This window comes from Ailuropoda melanoleuca, chromosome 4 (assembly GCF_002007445.2).
Source record: "Ailuropoda melanoleuca isolate Jingjing chromosome 4, ASM200744v2, whole genome shotgun sequence".
NCBI classification, from domain to species: Eukaryota; Metazoa; Chordata; class Mammalia; order Carnivora; family Ursidae; genus Ailuropoda; species Ailuropoda melanoleuca.
This window is the reverse complement of record NC_048221.1, coordinates 10,138,900-10,158,722: the sequence shown is the minus strand read 5'-3', so window position 1 is coordinate 10,158,722 and position 19,823 is coordinate 10,138,900. Positions and strand designations below refer to the sequence as shown.

Below are 19,823 nucleotides of genomic sequence, written 5' to 3'. Positions count from 1 at the left end.
CCCCTTAGTGTGTTCTCTATAGTTATGAGTCTGCTTTCTGGTTTGCCCTCTTTTTTCTTTTTCCCCTATGTTCATTTGTTTTGTTTCTTAAATTCCAAACATGAGTGAAATAATATGCTATTTGTCTTTCTCTGATAAGATTTGATTATTTTAAATATTATGAAGTATGCTAACAATTATATAGTATAAATTTTGTTTTATATTAATAACAATATATAAAATATTAATAATTATAAGTTAATATATACTGAACATAGATGACGTGACTATTTTTTATCTTTTAGGCTTAATTACTTTATTTTTTGTGGGTTAGAGATGCTTGTATTTTCTTATTAGTTTCAGGGGCAGAATTTAGTGATTCTTCAGTTGCATACAAGACCCAGTGCTCATTACATCAAGTGCCCTCCTTAATGCACATCCCACAATCACCCCATACCCCAATCCTCCTCTCTTCCAGCAACCTTCAGTTTGTTTCCTATAGTTTAGAGCCTCTTATGCTTTGCCTCCCTTTCTGCTTTGATCTTATTTTACTTCTCTTTCCTTTCCCCTATGTTCATCTGTTTTGTTTTTAAAATTCCACATGAGTGAAATCATACGGTATTTGTCTTTCTCTGACTGACTTATTTCACTTAGCATAATACCCTCTAGTTACATCCACGTTGTTGCAAATGACAAGATTTCATTCTTTTAGATGGCTGAGTGATATCCCACTGTATTTATATACTACTTCTTCTTTATCTTTTCATCCTTTGATGGACATCTGGGCTCGTTCCATAGTTTGGCTATTGCGGACATTGCTGCTATGAATGTTGGGATACAGGTGCCCCTTTGAATCACTATGTTTGTATCCTTTGGATGAATACCTAGTAGTACAGTGGCTGGGTCATAGGGTAGCTCTATTTTCAACTTTTGAGGAACCTCCATACCGTTTTCCAGAGTGGCTGTACCAGTTGGCGTTCCCACCAACAGTGTAAGAGGGTTCCCTTTTCTCCACATCTTCACCAACATCTGTTGTTTCCTGAGTTATTAATTTTAGCCATTCTAACCAGTGTGAGGTGGTATCTCATTGTGGTTTTGGTTTGTATTTCCCTGATGATAAGTGATGTGGGGCATTTTTTGTGTGTCTGTTGGCCATTTGGATGTCTTCTCTGGAGAAATGTCTGTTCATGTCTTCTGCCCATTTCTTGACTAGATTGTTTTTTGGGTGTTGAGTTTGATAAGTTCTTTATAGATTTTGGATACTGGCCCTTTATCTGATAAGACATTTGCAAATATCTTCTTCCATTCTGTCTGTTGTCTTTTGATTTTGTCAACTATTTCCTTTGCTATGCAAAAGTTTTTTATCTTGATGAAGTCCCAATAGTTCGTTTTTGCATTTGTTTCCCTTGCCTTTGGAGACGTGTCTAGAAAGAAGTTGCTATGGCTGAGGTCAAAAAAGTTGCTGCTTGTGTTCTCCTCTAGGATTTTGATGGATTCCTGTCTCACATTTAGGTCTATCATCCATTTTGAGTTTATTTTTGTGTATGGTGTAGAAACTGGTCCATGTTCTGTCTTCTGCATGTGTCTAACCAATTTTCCCAGCACCATTTGTTGAACAGTCTCTTTTCCATTAGATATTTTTTCCCACTTTGTGGAAGATTAGTTGACCATAGAGTTGAGGGTCCATTTCTGGGCTCTCTATTCTTCAATTATTTTAAATATGCAGTGTATATTATATAAATGACTATGTATTAGTATAATATTAATTGCACCTCACATATTAGTAAATGTTTATTATTAAAACATTCATTGTATTAGTTGAGGGGGTTCTTTTATTTTTTTATAATAAATTGCTATTATGTTATGTTAGTCACCATACACTACATCCCTAGTTTTTGATGTAATGTTCCATGATTCATTACTTGCGTATAACACCCAGTCCACCATGCAGTATGTGCCCTCCTTAACACCCATCAGGGGTTCTTTTAAAATCTAGAAAACAAAACTGATATAAAGGCAGACATTGATTTATGTAAACTCCTTCTCTATCTTTTTTAAAATATAAAGGGTTATTTGGATGACGAAATAACTGTGACCACAGCTAAGATTTAGAAATCACTTCTGATGTATAATCACTGTTCTAAATATTTTTCTTGTGTCAGCTCAAATCATCCCCCCAACAACCTATGCAGTAGAAACTAGCATTGGGCCATATTACAGATGAGGAACTGAGGCATAAGGAAATTAACTAACATGGCCAAGGTCACACAGCTGGCTGGTGGCAGAGCTGGGGTCACATCCAGTCTGGTGCTCACACCACGCGCCTATCCCAATAACATCAGCGAGCCCTGACCAGGTGGCCTCCCTAGGGAGTTGAGCATAAAAGTCAATGAAGTTTTTGCATAAAGGGCCGGATAACCAATATTTCCAGCTTTGTGGGACCTATTGTCTCTGCAGCAACTACTCAACTCTGTCCTCAGAGCACAAACACAGCCACAGACAAATGGGGAGAAAATGAGTGTGTAAAACACTCATTACAAGAGCAAACACTTACAGTAAAACACTTACAAGAGCAGGCAACAGCCACCCTGGCCCACAGGCTGCAGTTTGCCTATGCCCACCTTCGAGGCTTCCCTTTGAAGCTTCCTGCTGGTCTCATCTGACCCTCTCCCCAGTCCTCACACCTCCCACCTCACTCACAGCTCCCCTCCGTGGGGATAAAGTCGAGCTCTGTCATTGCTCTCCGTGTGGCCCTGAGATGCCTGACCTGTGAGTATGTGAGTACCTGCGTCTTCTTGAGGAATTAGTTACGTAATGCACATGAGCCTTAACTCTGGGGCAGGCTCACTGTTTTGTTTCATTTGGGTATTTTCACTCACTTCCTGCATAGTCCAAAATTTTCACCTTGTCTACACCTACTCATCCTTCACATCTCAGCTTAAAAACAATTCAGTTGTTATGATTTACCTCCCTCTCAATTTTCATCTTATTTTATTTTTCCTTCCCGTCCCCTATGCTCATCTGCTACATAGTGTTGCTTCAAAGTATAGGGCCTTTTCTTTATGTTTCCACACACGTATTTGAAAATGCTTCTATCGTCATTAAAAAAAGATATTAGTTGAGAGATGCATTCTACACAGCGTTGTTTCATTAAGTATATGGCACTTTCCTTATGCTTCCATACTTACATTATGGAAAGAGCCCAGATGTCCATCAATAGATGAATAGATAAAAAAGAGGTGGTATTTATATATACAATGGAATATTACTCAGCCAACAAAAAGAATGAAATCTTGCTACTGGCAATGACATGGATGGTACAAGAGGGTATTATGCTCAGTGACATAGGTCAGTAAGAGAAAGACAAATATATGACTTCACTTATATGTGGAATTTAAGAAACAAAACAGAAGAATATATGGGAAAGGAAAGAAAAATAAAATAAGATCAAGACAGACAGGAAGGCAAACCATAAGAGATGCTTAACTATAGAAAACAAACCGAGGGTTGCTGTGGGGGGGCGGTGGGGAAACTGGGTGATGGGCATTAGGGAGGACACGTGATGTAATGAGCACTGGGTGTTGTACGCAACTGATGAATCACTAAATTCTACCTTTGCAACTAACAATACAATATATGTTACACTGAATTTAAATTAAAAATTTTGAAAAACAAGCAAAATCAAAAAACGATTCAATTCTTTCAGGAAAACCCTTTCCAACTATTGCGATCTCCTATACCCCGGACTAGATTATGGTTCCAGCTACATATCCTCATAGCCCCTCATACTTGATCATAAAATTCATCACCTTGATTTTGTCTATTTTCTAACTGTTGCTCCTCCAACTTCATTGGTGTCTCCCTGAGGACAGAGACCACTTTACCCTAATCACAACCGGGTCTTCAGAGCCAAGCACAGATCCTGACACAGAGGATACACTTCATATTTGTCCAAAATATATATATATATAACTTATTTTACTGATTGATTCTTTTTTTTCCTTAAAATTTATATTTATTTCTGTCAGCATTTCTGGAGGCCAAAATTTGAAAGAGCTCCTTGGCAGGAATTTATGTTTCTTAAAAAACAATTTTATTATAGAAGGCTTCACATGGAATAAGNACAATTTTATTACAGAACGCTTCACATGGAATAAGTTGAACATACTGAATGTATACAACTTAATGGATTTGGGAATAAGTATACACCCATNCAATTTTATTATAGAAGGCTTCACATGGAATAAGTTGAACATACTGAATGTATACAACTTAATGGATTTGGGAATAAGTATACACCCATGGAACCACGACCACTTTCAAGGGCATATACAAAGTTTCAGTAATATGAGATAAACGGGATCAAGATATCTATTATAAAGCATTGTGACTATAGCTGACAGTGTTGTATGCTGAAAATTTGTTATGAGGATAGATCTTATGCTCAGTGTTCTTACACAACCACAGCAACAGTAAAAAGTAATAATAGCAATAATAATAAAGAAGGCAGGAGGAAACATTGGGAGGGGAGAGGTATGTCTATTTATCAATCCTTTATCCACAAAGGCCCATAATTTCTTGAATCTCTTCCCATCTCTCTCTTAGATGCTGGCTCCACACAGACAAAGGATTCATATGGACCTTCCTTGGCCCCGTCTGCACCATCTTCTCCGTGAGTAATGGATGACATCAGAACAACCTCCCTGCCCAGCTGAGGGTCATTCAAAGACCAGGTGTATCAGGAGGGTGACAGGCAGGGTGAACAGTCATTCCAGTTGACCCAGGACTGATGAGGGGCTCCCAGGAGGTAGGAATTCCCATTGTAAAACCAGGACTAAGGTATTTCCTGAGATGAGGCACTTTCAGTGCTAAAACTTGGAATTCCCATGCAAACTTTATTGAAGTGGTCACTTAAGTTACAGGACAAACATGGGCCTAAGTTACTGGGTGTTTGGTCTGCTTTTCTACGACTGTTACAAAACACAAAAGCTTCTTCCCTCGCAGGTTAGGAGTTGGTTGAGCTAGGACAAAGCTCTGCCAGACGTGGAGTGTAGTTAATATGCCTGCGGGTTTTCTGCAGATTAATTTGGCTTTCTTCCTGATGACCTTCTGGATTGTGAAAAACAAGCTCTCGTCACTCGACAGAGATGTGTCCACCCTCCAGAACACAAGGTGAGGATGGGTCAGAGATACACACCATCCCCCATACCGAACATTATCCTCAAGCCTCCAAGGCTCTGGTGTCCCTTCACAGGGCTCCCGAGGGGACTGGAAGAGAGAGGTGCAGCCATCCTCCTTGGCCACCCACTCACATTCTGTGGTTTGCTGCTGACACCCACGCCAAAAACATCCCATCCATGCACAACCCCAGCAACAAACTACTTCCGCTGCGGAGAAATTGACTTTGTTCCGATAAGCAGGGATTGCTGCCGTGGGGCCATGAAAAAGATCCTGAGAACATTCTAACACACTCGGGAAATCCCATTAACAGTTTTTGGAACGAGCACACCCATCATACCCACACCTTCTTGCATGCTCTGCCCTCTGCCTTCCCCCTTCTCTGGCACTGGTGAACTCAGCTGCATCATCCACATGTCACACACCTAAGAGTCTGGGGACGTCCTCTGCTCTCCTCAACTTTGCACAGAGTCAATGGCCTCTCTTCTGGGCAAAGCATGTCCTGCCTCAGATCATGGAGAGAGTGAGGACAGGAACAGCCCTGGATGGAATAAAGTACCTCACTTCGCAAGTGTTATCAGTGATCATTTGTTTTTGTCTTTCCACTAGACTTTACGGTCTGTAAAAACAGAAGTCTTTTTTTTATTAATTATTTTTTATTATGTTATGTTAGTCACCATACAGTACATCCCCATTTTTTGATGCAATATTCCATGATTCATTATTTGCGCATAACACCCTGTGCTCCATGCAATATGTGCCCTCCTTAATACCCATCACTGGCCTATCCCAGTCCCCCACCCCCCTCCCCTCTGAAGCCCTCAGTTTGTTTCCCAAAATCCATAGTCTTTCATTGCTCATTCCCCCTTCTGTTTACCCCCTGTTCATTCTTCCCTTCCTTCTCCTACCGATCTGTCTTTGCTGTTTGAATTCCCTAGCCCCAGCCTAGAGCCAGTTGCACAGAACATTCTCAGTAATGTCAGTTGAACAAAACTGGGGATCTTCATGAAACATCATGATCTTCTTGTAACTCACATTCTGGAGGGATAAGGTTTCTTTTTAGGGAATCATTGACAGTAAAGATCAAAGTTGATCGCATCTCAACAGAAGCATCCATGGAGAGGACATGAAACCAGCCCCGGTGGTGTTACTCTGGGTGCATCATGACCTCCTTTCTCCTCCCACGCAGGATGCTGACATTTAAAGCCACAGCTCAGCTGCTCATCTTGGGCTGCACGTGGTGTCTGGGCATCCTGCAGGTGGGTCCAGCTGCCCATGTCATGGCTTACCTCTTCACCATCGTCAACAGCCTGCAGGGCGTCTTCCTCTTCCTGGTGTACTGCCTCCTCAGCCAGCAGGTACCACTGCCCAGCTCCCACCGGGCCTCCTCCCATCCTCACTCCCCTCAGTGAGCTGACCCAAGCATGCTTTGCCTCTGCAGGTCCGGGAACAATACAAGAAATGGTTCAAAGGGGTCAGGAAAACCAAAGCCGAGTCTGAGAAGTACACTCTCTCAAGCGGGACCATGTCTGATGCCTCAAAACACAGTGAGGTAAGATTATGCAGTGTTCCCAGAGCACTTCACTAACCCATTCACTTGAGAAGCTCATGCCTACCTCACTGGCCAACCTGGGTATATAGCAGGTGAAGCTCTTGGATGGTTCACACTTAGTTTACCCCTGGACTCACTTGAAGGCCCTTCCCTGTCTTGAAAGGAGGTCTTCCTATACTTACACTCATTGAGGTTTCATGCTCATGTTGACCCTTGCACATGACTGTCCTCTTTCCCCACAATTGTAGACCACCCACTTTGTATGACATGTTGCATGTTCTTTTTTTTTATTTTTTTTAAGGATTTTATTTATTTATTTGACAGAGAGAGACAGACAGCGAGAGAGGGAACACAGGCAGGGGGAGTGGGAGAGGAAGAAGCAGGCTCCTAGGGGAAGAGCCTGTTGCGGGGCTCAATCCCAGAACACTGGGATCATGCCCTGAGCCGAAGGCAGAAGCTTAACGACTGTGCCACCCAGGCGCCCCTGCGTATGGTTTCTAATTGTACTTGGTGAGAAGATACAAAAGATAGATACTTAAAAAAAGAGAAGGAAGTTTGATCAGCTAAATAATTAGGAACTGATGATCTGGAGCAGTGACAGACAAATTGCACAGTCACCACCCATCCTTTATCAAGTCATTCCGTAAAGAAAGTGAGACTCACGGGGTTTATGTCAATTATGCAAGGTCTTCAGCCTCCTCTACTTTCCCCCAACTTCAGGACCCCCTCACCCTGCCTGGCAAGTCATCTGCACATCTCTCCCCCACTTGCTTGTCCTCCTTCTAAAACTGCTCCTTCCCAAATGCTCTACTCATCAAAATCTCATCCTTCGAACTCTTTCTTCTTCCCAGCAGATGTTCTTACTGACTTCTTCATATAGAAAACATGAGTCAGCAGGAAGAAACAAGGTCAATTTTGCGCTCTCAAAAACACCAACCATTTGGCATTCTGTTCATTGTCTCTTCATTCCATCTTGTCACCACATATAGGCAAAATATGCTTCCTACCTTTGGATGGCTAATCCCTCCATCTGCACTCCTCCTGACTTCTCAGTAACTTCACATTACTGATCATACTCTTTCTCTCTAATATATTTGGTCTCCTGTCCTCATTAGCATCCTTTCCATCTGCACTGCGACATATTAAATCTCTCTCTGACTCTGAAGTATTAATGTTGTATATTTGATTCTCCCCTCTTCTTCCTCCAGTTGTTCAAACCTGGATTTTGCCTCCATCGTTCTACCAAAAGAGCTCTCTCTTAGGCCTTCAATGTTCTCCACTTACAAATATCTTTTGGTCCTCTTAGCTTTCTCGGCAGTACTTGGTACTCTTGGCAGTACTGGATGCTGTGTTTGCCTCCTCCTTAATACTCCTCTTGTATGTCTGGCTTCTATGTCTCAACAGTCCCTGGAAAACTTGTTGTCTTTCTACCTGAGCTTTCTTCATCTCCTTTATATTCCACCTACACTACCTGGCTTGGTTCTAAAAACACTTCTATTCTCATAGTTTGGTACAAGATTTTATGATGTGTGTAGATTAATGTTTAGGAAAGTTAATGAGTACATTTAAAAGTATACATCATGAGTGCCTTTGTGAAGGAGGAAATAATGTATGTCTACATATGCCAGTCTATCGGAAGAGGCAGCCATGAGATGTAGGGGAGATTTTTCCTACTTTGCTGTATATATACATTGTTAACATTTTTTTAAAAAAGAATATTCACATATTTGTGATTGGAAAAATAAAAAGAAAATTCCAAGTTGCTAGAAAGCACAAAGAAAGAAATTCACATGATGTGGATAACTCTCTATTTTTTCACTTTAAAGTGTTCACCTCTAGAAGGGTCTTCTCCAGATTATGGGGGCAATGCACAACTTTTCTTGATGTGTTTATATTTTCCATACCCTTTACTCTCCCAGCAATCTCTTTCCCTAGAAACCATTAATCCTCCACAAGACATAGACTATCCTTTGGATCTGGGTAAGGAGGAGGAATGAACAACATCCAGTCACCCACAATATGATCTCCTCACTTCATTGTGTGGAAGTGCCTAGCTGCTTCCTGAAGCAGACAGTATATACATTACTTTTCCCAATATGCAAACCCCCCTGAAGACAAGGCCTTCCCCACAAAAAACCTACAAAACAAAGTCCCAAGCATAAATCCCAAACTGACCTTCTGGCGTACTCTTAGGGTGTTTACAGCTGGGAAATTCAGCTTGTACTGGCCTGAGTTCAAATACTGGCTCAGCTATTTGCTGTTTATTACACTGTAGACAAACATTTTGTATCAGATGTCTTAGCTTCCTCATTTCAAAACCCTCTCACTATTCCCCCTGACTCTTTCCAGCACAGCTCCAGATTTCTCCCACCTGGTTCCTCCAGGACCCCACCCCACTTCCCGCCATCAGGCACTCATTCTCTCATCAGGACCCCTCAACCACTCTGACCCATCACTCTGGCCCACAACAGTCTCCTCCATTCTCCGACTCTCTCCAATTCCTTTTCAGGCTCATTCTTCCAATTCCTCACATCTCCCACATGCAGAATTCCTACTTCCCAGCTTCACAGAATCCCCAGCACCCAAGCCTTGGAGTACTGATCATGTTTCTGGATTCCTGGCCACCCAATACTGAAATTCCAATTGCACGTACTGCAGAGCCACAGTCTCCGATCTCCAGGTACAGGAGGCAGGGGTTTCTGGTGCCCAGGCTCCTGTAGTCACAAACTTCCAGTTCCCAGATTTTGAGGATTCCAACTTCCAGAAATCAGCCACAAAGGGCTGAGTCCCAGCTAGGGAAGGTCCTCTTCATCCAGGAAAGTGCATACCGTCTTCTCTGCTAGCTATTAAGTGTACGTAGAAGAAAAAAATCTGATAGAGGAGACAGTTCACTTGAAGAATAATTGAACAGGTGCTCACAATGGCCCATTTCCTACTCTCTGCTTTTTCTTGACCTAACTTTAATCAGGACTCTCTCTTTCCTACAGGCCCCTGAATTCTGCTTACCCTCAAGTCTGAGCAAGTACCAAAAAAGTGGAACATGCCCTCCCCATCAGCGTCTCCTGGGAATTGGCTGACCACAGCAAGACCCTCTTTTTGTCACAACACACTGATAATTTCCCCTTATTTGTCCAGCTTCCCCTCCAAAGATGCTGCTTATTTCTGTTTGCTTCCTCCTTTACCCTATAAAATAAAAATATCTTTCTGTAGGATTTTGAAATGTTCATGGGTTTCTGAAATCAGAATGTTCTCCCTGCTGCAATAGTCCTTCTAAGTAATGTGTTTCCTTATTCAAGCCCAGATTTAAATTTATTTGACATAAAATACAGAGATTTGCCTCATAACATCTATACAAACAAAACCATGGCATTTCTTAATGCGTGGTATTGTTCCAGGAATAGAAAATAAGTCAATGAAACAAAGTAAAGGATACGTCATGTATAGCAATGTGACATTCCATAAAAATGATATTTCAAATCAGTGTGTGAAACATTGCGCGTGAAGTCGGGGAAGTCACAGATTTTCTCAATAAATGGTGTCAGGACAACAGGCTATTCATTTAGGACAAACTACTTACTAAACAAATTCCAGGTATATTAAAATCTATCAAAATTATTCGAATATTAGGGGCGCCTGGGTGGCACAGCAGTTAAGCGTCTGCCTTCGGCTCAGGGCGTGATCCCGGCGTTCTGGGATCGAGCCCCGCATCAGGCTCCTCTGCTGGGAGCCTGCTTCTTCCTCTCCCACTCCCCCTGCTTGTGTTACCTCTCTCACTGGCTGTCTCTATCTCTGTCAAATAAATAAATAAAATCTTTTTAAAAAATTATTTGAATATTAGAAAATGAAGGGCAACATCCTAGGCAAGAGTAAAGCAAAATTCATACAGTCAATCATTGAAAACCTGGACAAAAATGAAATTGTAAGTTTATGGAAACACCACACTCAATGTCGTCTTTATTAGAATTGTAATAGGATTGATATTTACCCTGTTTGTTACCCATGTGAGCATGGACGTGCAGAATCATCAAGTGACACGGGTTTTGCAAGATACCCCTGCCCACGATGGCCCAAAACCGCACAATGAACAGGGTGTACAAGTCATCCAGGACCCAGGATGGTGGGTGACTATCTGGTGCATCTCAGTGTCTGTCCCGTTAGAGGTCAGATTCCAGTTTGGAAGGGGCAGCTGCTTTGCATCTGGTTAATAATGCATGTACTCTTCAGGGTCCTGGGCTCCTTTAAGGATGAGACAAGGGCTGAATCAAGAGGGACTATGACTAGGGGCTCCTGGCTGGCTCAGTCAACAGAGCATGTGACACTTGGTCTTGGGATGGTCACTTCAAGCATCATATTGGGTATAGAGATTATTTTAGAAAAAAAAAATAATTTTTTTAAAAAAAGAGGTAATACAACTATGATTTATGAGCATATTTCAATTAAAATTTTGCATCTAAAAGGAGAAAGTTGACCTTATTTCCTCTGTTAAAACTCCATCTGGTGCTATTGGGTTTGTTGTTCTTTATTCTTTTATCCCTGTGAAAATGGATGTTCTTGCTCTGGGATGATATTTATCTCTTGACTTTTGAAACTAGGAAGTTTCAGTAATCCCTTATTGACCAGAATAACCTTAGAGGCCTAAAATTGTTGGTAGTGTCCCTTCCAATTTAGCTGCTCCTCGAATTCAAGTGAATATTTTCTCTTCTTCCTTTACCCTTCTCCAAAAATAAAGCAGGCAACAAGGTTTTCAGGGGGAAAAAATATTTATGTTGACAAAAGACACTGTATTCAGAGTCTGAATGCATGTGATACAATAAAAAATTTTGCATTGTTTAACAAAAGATGTCTAGATATAGATACATATATACACACCTATGTATTTTTAATGCCCTGAAGTCGGTAAGAAAAATACAGTGAATAAAATAAAGTGTGCAAAAGATAGGAGTATATAATTCACAGGGACCATCGTGAAAATACAAAGACATATGAAGACTGCAACAACACTGTTAATGAGATACTAATTCATATATTAAGATAAATTGTTTACTCATCAAATTGGGGAGGTGGGGAGAGGAAAATATTTGGTAATGTAGAATTTTAAGATTCCAAGACATCTGTAAACCCTAATCCTCCTAATAGTTAAATAGAGACTTAGAATTGTAAAGTTGAAATGTCCTTTACAAATCATCTAGACTGGCTGTGTCATTCTACCAATAGAAGAAGCTGTGCATCCTTCAGAGAGACTGGTTTATATTCTTGAAGTCTTTGATTTTTTCCTATCCATGAATATATAATGAACATGCCTTCCTGACAATTTGAAATTCCTGTGTCTTTCTTCTATTAATTTCCTTCTAAATGAGATAAATGATTAACCAGAGCCTAGAGGTCACTGAAGCCACAGATCAACAAAATTTTTCATGTTAAAAATGAAAAATAAAAAAAAGATATGATAGCAGTAGTGTTGATTGCATGTGGAAAATAGGTCATCTCCTATGGCACTGGGGTAATTGGATACATTCTCATTACACAGAAGAGTTGCAGACTTTATTACAACACAAAATATATATGCTCTGTAACCCATTATATAAACCACCTAGTCTAAAGAAACTTAAAAACGCTCTCCTTATGGTATTTTTGAGACATTCACTGCAGCATTGTTGCAGCAATGGGAAACAGGAGGCCATCTAAATGTGCATAAAAAGGGAGAAAAGCAAAATATATTGTGTAATCTACGTATATGCAACAGCAGCCAAAAAGAAAGACGTGGATCTATATACGGTGACATGCAAAACCTCTCCAAATATTGTTGACTAAAGAACAAGTTGAGAACAAAGTACATTGTAGAAAAAACTCTATTTTAAAACATCACCATAGCTAAATTATATATAAACATTTTATATACAAAACAAAAACAGCACTCTAAAATATAGAGGCAAGGAAGATAGAACAGGGACCTTGGGACCCAAAATACTATGCAGTGGCCAGTCCCATGAGTTTGTGTTTGGCTCATCTTTCCCAGGTTTGGAACTAAAGAGGCTGGCAACTCAGAAATGCCAGCAGGTGCAGGCAACAAAAATATCCCCAAGAAAAGCCAATTCTCCCTATCCAAAGGACCAGGAAAGGGAGTGCCTGGCAAAACAGAAAATATTTCAGCAGTAACTGCCCTATTCCAACCAAACAGCTGAGAAAAACTGGCCCCACATTTATTTTCATCAGCCAAGGTCAAGTCTGGAAGCCCAGACCTCTACCCTTGCCCAGTTGTGACGAAGCATTCCCTCCCATCCCCTGTGGTCATGGCAGAGAAGGAGCTGGGGCTTCTGTCGTGTCAGTAGAGGCCGTGTGGGGAGCAGTCATAAGGCATCCATACAATCCCACGTCAGGGCGATGGACACAGAGGCCTGACGGTGAGGGAGAACTTCAACTCCACCAGCAGCAGCAAGGTACCCCTTCCACACAGGAGTGGCAGCGGGCAAGAGGAAAATCTGAATTCCCACCCTTACTTGCCAGCAACAACATGGCCACTCTTCCCCCCACTCCAGCCTGATGTCAGAAGAGTCTGCCAAAACAGATGATTTTAATAAAATCCAGTTTCAAAACACAATACCATAAAGATCAAGGAGATGATTTAAAAAAATCATTGTCATACCAAGAACCAGGAAAACCTCAACTTGAGATGACACAAATGTTAGAATTATCTGACAAATAGTTTACAGCAACCATCATTAAAAAAGTGTTCTAATGAGCAAACTTTTCTGAAACAAATGAAAAAATAGAAAGTCTTAGCAAAGAAACAGAAAACTTTGATAAAGTAACAGATGATTACAAAGACCTAATGGAAAGCTTAGACCTGAAAAATACAAAAAGTGAAATGAAAACTCTATTGGATGGGCTTATTAGCAGAATGGGGACAAAAGAAGGAAAAAAATCAATGAACCTGAAGACAAAACAATATAATTTATGCAATCTGAATAAGACAGACAAAATAAACTATAAAAGAAAATTTAGCATCTCGGGGACTTATGAGACTACAAAAAAAATCCAACATTTCTGCAACTGAATTCCATGAGACTCTTAACTCTAGAAAACAAACGGAAGGTTGCTGGAGTGGAGGTGGGTGGGGGGACGGGGTAACTGAGTGATGAGCACTGCGTGTTATACACAACTGATGAATTATTGAACTCTACATCTGAAACTAATGATGTACTATATGGTGGCTAATTGAATTTAAATTTTTAAAAAAATGAATTCCAGAGGGAGATAGAGAATATGGAGCTGAAAAATTACTCAGAGGGAAAAAATTATTAAAATTTCTCAAATTTCCAAAAGACAAAAACATATAGATTCAAGAAGCTGAGGAAACTCCAAACAGAATCAACTTAAACAAATTAGGGCCAAGATATATCACAAAATTTTGATAACTAAAGACAGAGAAAAAAATCTTGAAAGCAATGAGAGATTATGATATCTCATCCCTAAGGGAACAAACATTTCAGATATCAGCTCATTTCTCAACAGAAACCATGGATACCAGTGGAATGAAACACAACATTTTTCATGGCGTGGATGAATGGATAAAGAAAATGTGGTGTCTATATATGTAATGGAATTTTACATATATATATGTGTATATATATATACATATATATATATTATTCAGCCAGTTACAAAATAAATAAGTCATGGGGATGTAAAGTACAGCATGGTAACTACAATTAATAATATCATATTGTATATTTGACGGTTGCTAACAGAATAAATCTTTAAAATTCTCATCACACACACACAAAATTTGCAACTATGCATGGTAATGGATGTCAAGTAGACTTATTGTGATTATTTCACAATTTATACAAATATCAAATCATTATGTTGTATACCTAAAACTAATATAATGCTTAATGGCAATTATACCTCAATAAAATGGTCTTCTAAGGGGCGCCTGGGTGGCTCAGTCAGTTAAGCGTCCAACTCTTGTTTTCTGCTCAGGTCATGACCTTGGGGTTTTGTAATACAGCCCCATGTGGGGGGGGGGGTTCCGTGCTCAGCAGCACGTCTGCTTGAGATTCTCTCCCTCCCTCTGCCCTTCCCCCCACTCACACTCTTTCTCTCTCTTGTTCGCTCTCTTTCTCTCTAAAATAAAAAAGCACTGGGTGTTATACGCAACCAATACATCATTGAACATTATATCAAAAACTAATGACGTGCTATATGTTGGCAAATTGAATTTAAATTAAATAAATTAAATAAATAAAATCTTTAAAAAAAAAAAACTGTCTTCTAGGGACGCATGGGTAGTGCAGTCATTAGGCGTCCGCCTTCGGCTCAGGGCGTGATCCCGGCGTTTGAGGATCGAGTCCCATATCGGGCTCCTCCACTGGAAGCCTGCTTCTTCCTCTCCTACTCCCCCTGCTTGTGTTCCCCCTCTCGCTGGCTATCTCTGTCAAATAAATAAATAAAAAATCTTTAAAAAAATAAATAAATAAAATAAAATGCCTTAATAGAAGGTTACCTTTAAAAAAAAAAAACTGTCTTCTAATAGATACTAGTTAATTCTGTTGACTCTGACCCAAGGTCTTCATGGGGTAGAAAGACCAGCAGAGCAATTCTTCACATTGGGAAGTTCTTATAATACAGAGGACCACATCTTCCTATACCACAAAGATTTAAAAACATCCTTCAAGGAGGCTTTCAGTACAAACACCAGTAATGCTACGCAAATAACTTAAAAAATAGAAGTGGAGTTTCTGAGACGTTAATCACAAGACAGATTGTCGGGAAAGAAAGGATCCAGACCAGTGGTTTCCTATGGCAGCTCCCCTAGAACCCAAGTCAGACTTAAAACAGGAAGTCTTTATAACACACACAGACCAAGACCAGACGTCCTCTGTGCCCAGGCTCGCGGGTGTCTGCACCATGACAAACAGAAGTCCACTGCTGCCAGGTAGGTAGAATTACAACAATAATGACAGATAACTAAAGCTATCTGGGAACTGTCTATCCAGTTAGAGAATATTCTGTGTTCTTGATCATCTGTTTTGTCCTCCCACTTTCTCTATAAAGGACAAAGGGAAGAGATTTTAAGAACGATATTGGCTCATTTATATTGTCTCAAAGAAGAAAATAAGTAAAACTTACTCCCAGAGCCAACCCCACAGAGATTTCTCATTTTACCACGTATATTGGTCCAGTTTCTCCAGAGAAACAGAACCAGTATAAAGTGTGTTTGTGTGTGTGTGTGTGTGTGCGTGTCTGTGTATCTATCTGTGTGTGTGTATGGAGAGAGGAGTGAGGGAGAGAGAGAAAGAGAAAGATTCATTCACTTTAACGAATTGGTTCATGAGATTGTGGAGGCTGGGAAATTGATATTCCGCAGGGCAGACCAGCAGGCTGACTTAATGTTACATCTCAAGTCTGAAGTCAGTCTGGAAGCAGAATTCCCTCCTCAGAAAAGGAGGTCAGTCTTTTTTCTCCCAAGGTCTTCAACTGATTAGATGAGGCCCACCCACATTATGGAGGTAATCTGCTTTACTCAGAGTCTACTGATTGGTTAATCTCGTCTAAAAAACACCTGCACAGCAATATCTAGATGAGTGTTTGACCAAATATCTGGGTGCTGTGGCCCAGCCAAATTGATACATGAAATTAACCCTCATACTACCTATACTATTTTTTTCACAAGGGTACATAATCAAATTCTCTGAAAACTCTAATGAGCTAAGAAGAACATCATCTTTCAGTCCATAGGCTTTCTGTGGGTCATGGAATAGTTGAAAGAGCAATAACTGCATAATAGCAAGGACAGCTTAATGCTGGTTAGTCTTTCCTTCCCTTGATGCTTAGGATAATACCTGTTATGGAGCAAGTTAAACGTTCCTTATATATTATCCTCATTGGTTATAATTTGTTCCCTGGTTTTTGTGAAAATAGCCACATTTCTCATCATCTGATGTGCAGAAGATGATTATTTTTAGTACCAGGCACATTTTAGGAAAATCCTATAAAGGCATGGAGATATGGAAAGATTTTCACAGGGTTCATTGCCTCCCATGAATGGAATGAAAGACTCTAACAGGTGGACAGGTGATTGCCTGTAGGCCAGATTCCTTCACACCTGCAGTGGTTTTCATACCATGAAGCCTGTCCATTGACTCATCACTCAGGACCAGACCGGGAGATAAAGGGAAAGGTTGTGCCCTCAGTGTGCTGTAGGACGTCCAGGAGCTCACTTGGTAGGAACCAAAGAAACCATGGGTGTTGCACCTGGAGAGGCCACTTAACCAGGAGATGGTGGCTCCACCTACTGGTGCCTTAGTTCTCACCCCTCACCCATCACCAGCTCCCCCTCTTGTGATTCCTGGGCTCCCTGCCTGGCCAATACCACTGTGAGCTGGGACTCAGACTTGGGGCTGGCTGACTCCCAAACCCATACTCTTCTTCTGTGCCCCAAAACATGTGGGTTAAACAGGTGGGAATGATCCCGGAAGAGAAATCCTCAAGGTAGGTTTCTGCCATCGCCAGAGAACAAAGGACCTGGCTATGGGCAGAGCACACCAATCTGAGGACTTTGTGCTGCAAGATTTACCCCCTCCATCGGGAGAGGCTGGAATTTCTAAGTTGTGTGCCTGACATCAGCTGTCTGTGTATATTTTATCCACTTACCTGTAACACAGAGGCTCCATGAGGATGGTGTCTGATAGTGACGGACTCCTCAGGGAGTCCTGGGAAAGGGAGGGAACAGGACTGGTCCTCAATTCTACATAAGGTACAGGAGCCTTGTGGATGCTGTTGGAAAGCTGTGAGCTGCAGGGTTAGAGCCACCCCCTCCTCCAGGAGGCAATGAGCATGCCACCAGGAATTGAAACTGGAACTCCACTCTCCTCTCTTTGTTCTCTCACTGTTTTTTCTTCCCTAGGACTCTTGATGCTGCTGCTGTTGATATTGGGAGCTACAGCCCAGAGCAGCAGAGGTGAGATTGCCCAGACTTAGTGACATGAGCTCAGGAGTGCATGCTGGGTCTGTGTTCTGCACCAACAAGGGGTAAAGGAGGCCTGTTCTCCGAGGGGCTCCAAGATGGTCTTCTGGAGATGAGAGAAACTGTTTTTTCTTCCCCAAATATCCAGTCTTCTGTCTTTTCCTCTTCTGATGGCAGCCATCCCTTCCCTCCCCTCCCCTACTCTACTCATGGACTCTTAGCTGGCAGCTAGCTTCATCCATTCCTTGAAACTTCTGGCTGTGGTCTCCAACCCCACTGCTAGTTCCCCCACAACTGTGCTCACTGGTGCCCTATGAACTCGCCATGGGCCAATGCCATCATATGTCACCATTCTCCAGTATTCAGTTCTTTGTCTGGGGAGATTTTTACCAGCTTGTTGCAGAGTTGTGATGGTACGGGGGCTTGGGGTGGTGGAGAGGCAGGGAGACAGAGCGGGCAGATGGTGGGGCGTCCCAAGCCCTCAGCCTCACTGAGAACAGCACCCAGCACTTCATTAAGGGAAAGAGAGAGGTGACGGGGCAGGGGGAGTGCGAGGGAAGTGGACAATCAGGTTTTCATGATCAGTAGGTAGAGTGTTGAGAGCTTACACAGCAGAGCTGAGCTACATGGCTTCAAAGTCCAGCTCACCACTGATTACATCTGACATGTAGGAAATTTTTTCTCCTCTCTATGTTTCAGTTTGCTTGTCTGTAAACTGGGGACAATCATAGTACCTATTCCCCAAGGATGGAGTGAGATTTAAAATTCACATGTGAAGAACAGGTAAAGACTAGTAGAGAGCAGACTGTCAAACACAAGCTATTATCACGGTCGCTGCTGTTATTACTGTGGTTATTCTCATAGCGCAAGGAAAGGGGAGAGTGGAAACAGCAGGAGGGAAGAAACACCCAGGGTCTGGAAGCTCAGGTTTTCCTCCTGGCATGAGCTCACCAGGAACTCCGGCCTTCGCAGGATCATGGTTTCCCAATTTAAATTTCCTCCAACAGGGCACATGTTTCCCTTTTTCCCACATCTTCACCAACAGTTGTTATTTCTTGTCTTTTTTATAACAGCCATTCTGACAGCTGTAAGGTGATATCTCATTATGGTTTTGATTTTCATTTCCCTGGTGACTAGTGGTGTTGAGCACATTTTCACGTACCTCTTGGCCATTTGGATGTCTTCTTTGGAAAAATATATATTCAGACTCTCTACCCATCTTTAAATTGATTAATAATAATCTTTGGGGGCTTTTTGCTATTGAATTGCATGAATTCTTCATATATTTTGGATGTTAATCCTTTACTAGATAATAAGATTTGCAAATATTTTCTCCCAAATTGTAGATTGCCTTTTCATTTTGTTGATGGTTTCCCTTGCTGTACAGAAGTTGTTAGTTTGATATGGTCCCTCTTGTCTATTTTTGTTTTTGTTGACTTTGCTTTTGGTGTCAAGCCCAACAAATCATCGCCTACACCCATATCAATAAGCTCACTCCCTGTTTTCTTCTATGAATTTTTTGATTTCAGGGTAGCATCATTTTTTAAATTATCAAATTTAGGCTCAAAGAGATCGAGTGACGTATCCAAAGTCTTACAACTAATAAAGTGGTAGAAATATGTTCAGGTTTAAAACTAGGGGGATTTTAAGTATTGGTGAGGATGCGGAGAAAAAGGAACCCTTGTACACTGTTAGTGGGAATGGAAATTGGTGCAGCCACTGTGGAAAACAGTATGGAGGTTCCTCAAAAAATTATAAATAGAGATACCATATGATCCAGTAATTTCCCTACTGGATGTTTAGCCAAAGAAAACAAAAACACTAATTCAAAAAGATTTATGCACCTTTAACATTTATTGCAGCATTATTTACAATGGCCAAGATATGGAAGCAACTCAAGTATTCATCCATGGTTGAAAGGAGAAATAAGACGTGACATTTATCTGCAATGAGTATTACTCACCCATAAAAAAGAGATCTTGCCATCTGCAACAGCATGAATGGACCTAGAAGGCACAATGTCAAGTGCAATAAGTCAGTCTGAGAAAGACAAATACCATATGATTTCACATATATGTGGAATCTAAAATATAAAACTTTGTTATATAAATATTAATTATATATATAATTAAATATAATATATAT

General features: G+C 41.0%; 1 protein-coding gene and 1 pseudogene across 1 annotated transcript in view; both read left to right on the top strand.

The window, feature by feature from the left end:
- LOC100484475 (adhesion G protein-coupled receptor E2) overlaps window positions 1-9,931 on the top strand; it is a 30,786-nt gene extending 20,855 nt beyond the window's left edge. The window contains exons 13-18 of the mRNA XM_034657167.1: window positions 4,585-4,651; window positions 5,060-5,151; window positions 6,347-6,515; window positions 6,599-6,709; window positions 9,219-9,389; window positions 9,697-9,931. Coding sequence (XP_034513058.1) covers window positions 4,585-4,651; window positions 5,060-5,151; window positions 6,347-6,515; window positions 6,599-6,709; window positions 9,219-9,344 — 565 coding nt within the window. The 3' untranslated portion in view covers window positions 9,345-9,389; window positions 9,697-9,931. The remainder of the gene's footprint in view (window positions 1-4,584; window positions 4,652-5,059; window positions 5,152-6,346; window positions 6,516-6,598; window positions 6,710-9,218; window positions 9,390-9,696) is intronic.
- A 5,536-nt stretch (window positions 9,932-15,467) lies between these two features.
- Window positions 15,468-19,823, top strand: part of LOC100484227 — a 30,424-nt pseudogene continuing 26,068 nt past the window's right edge.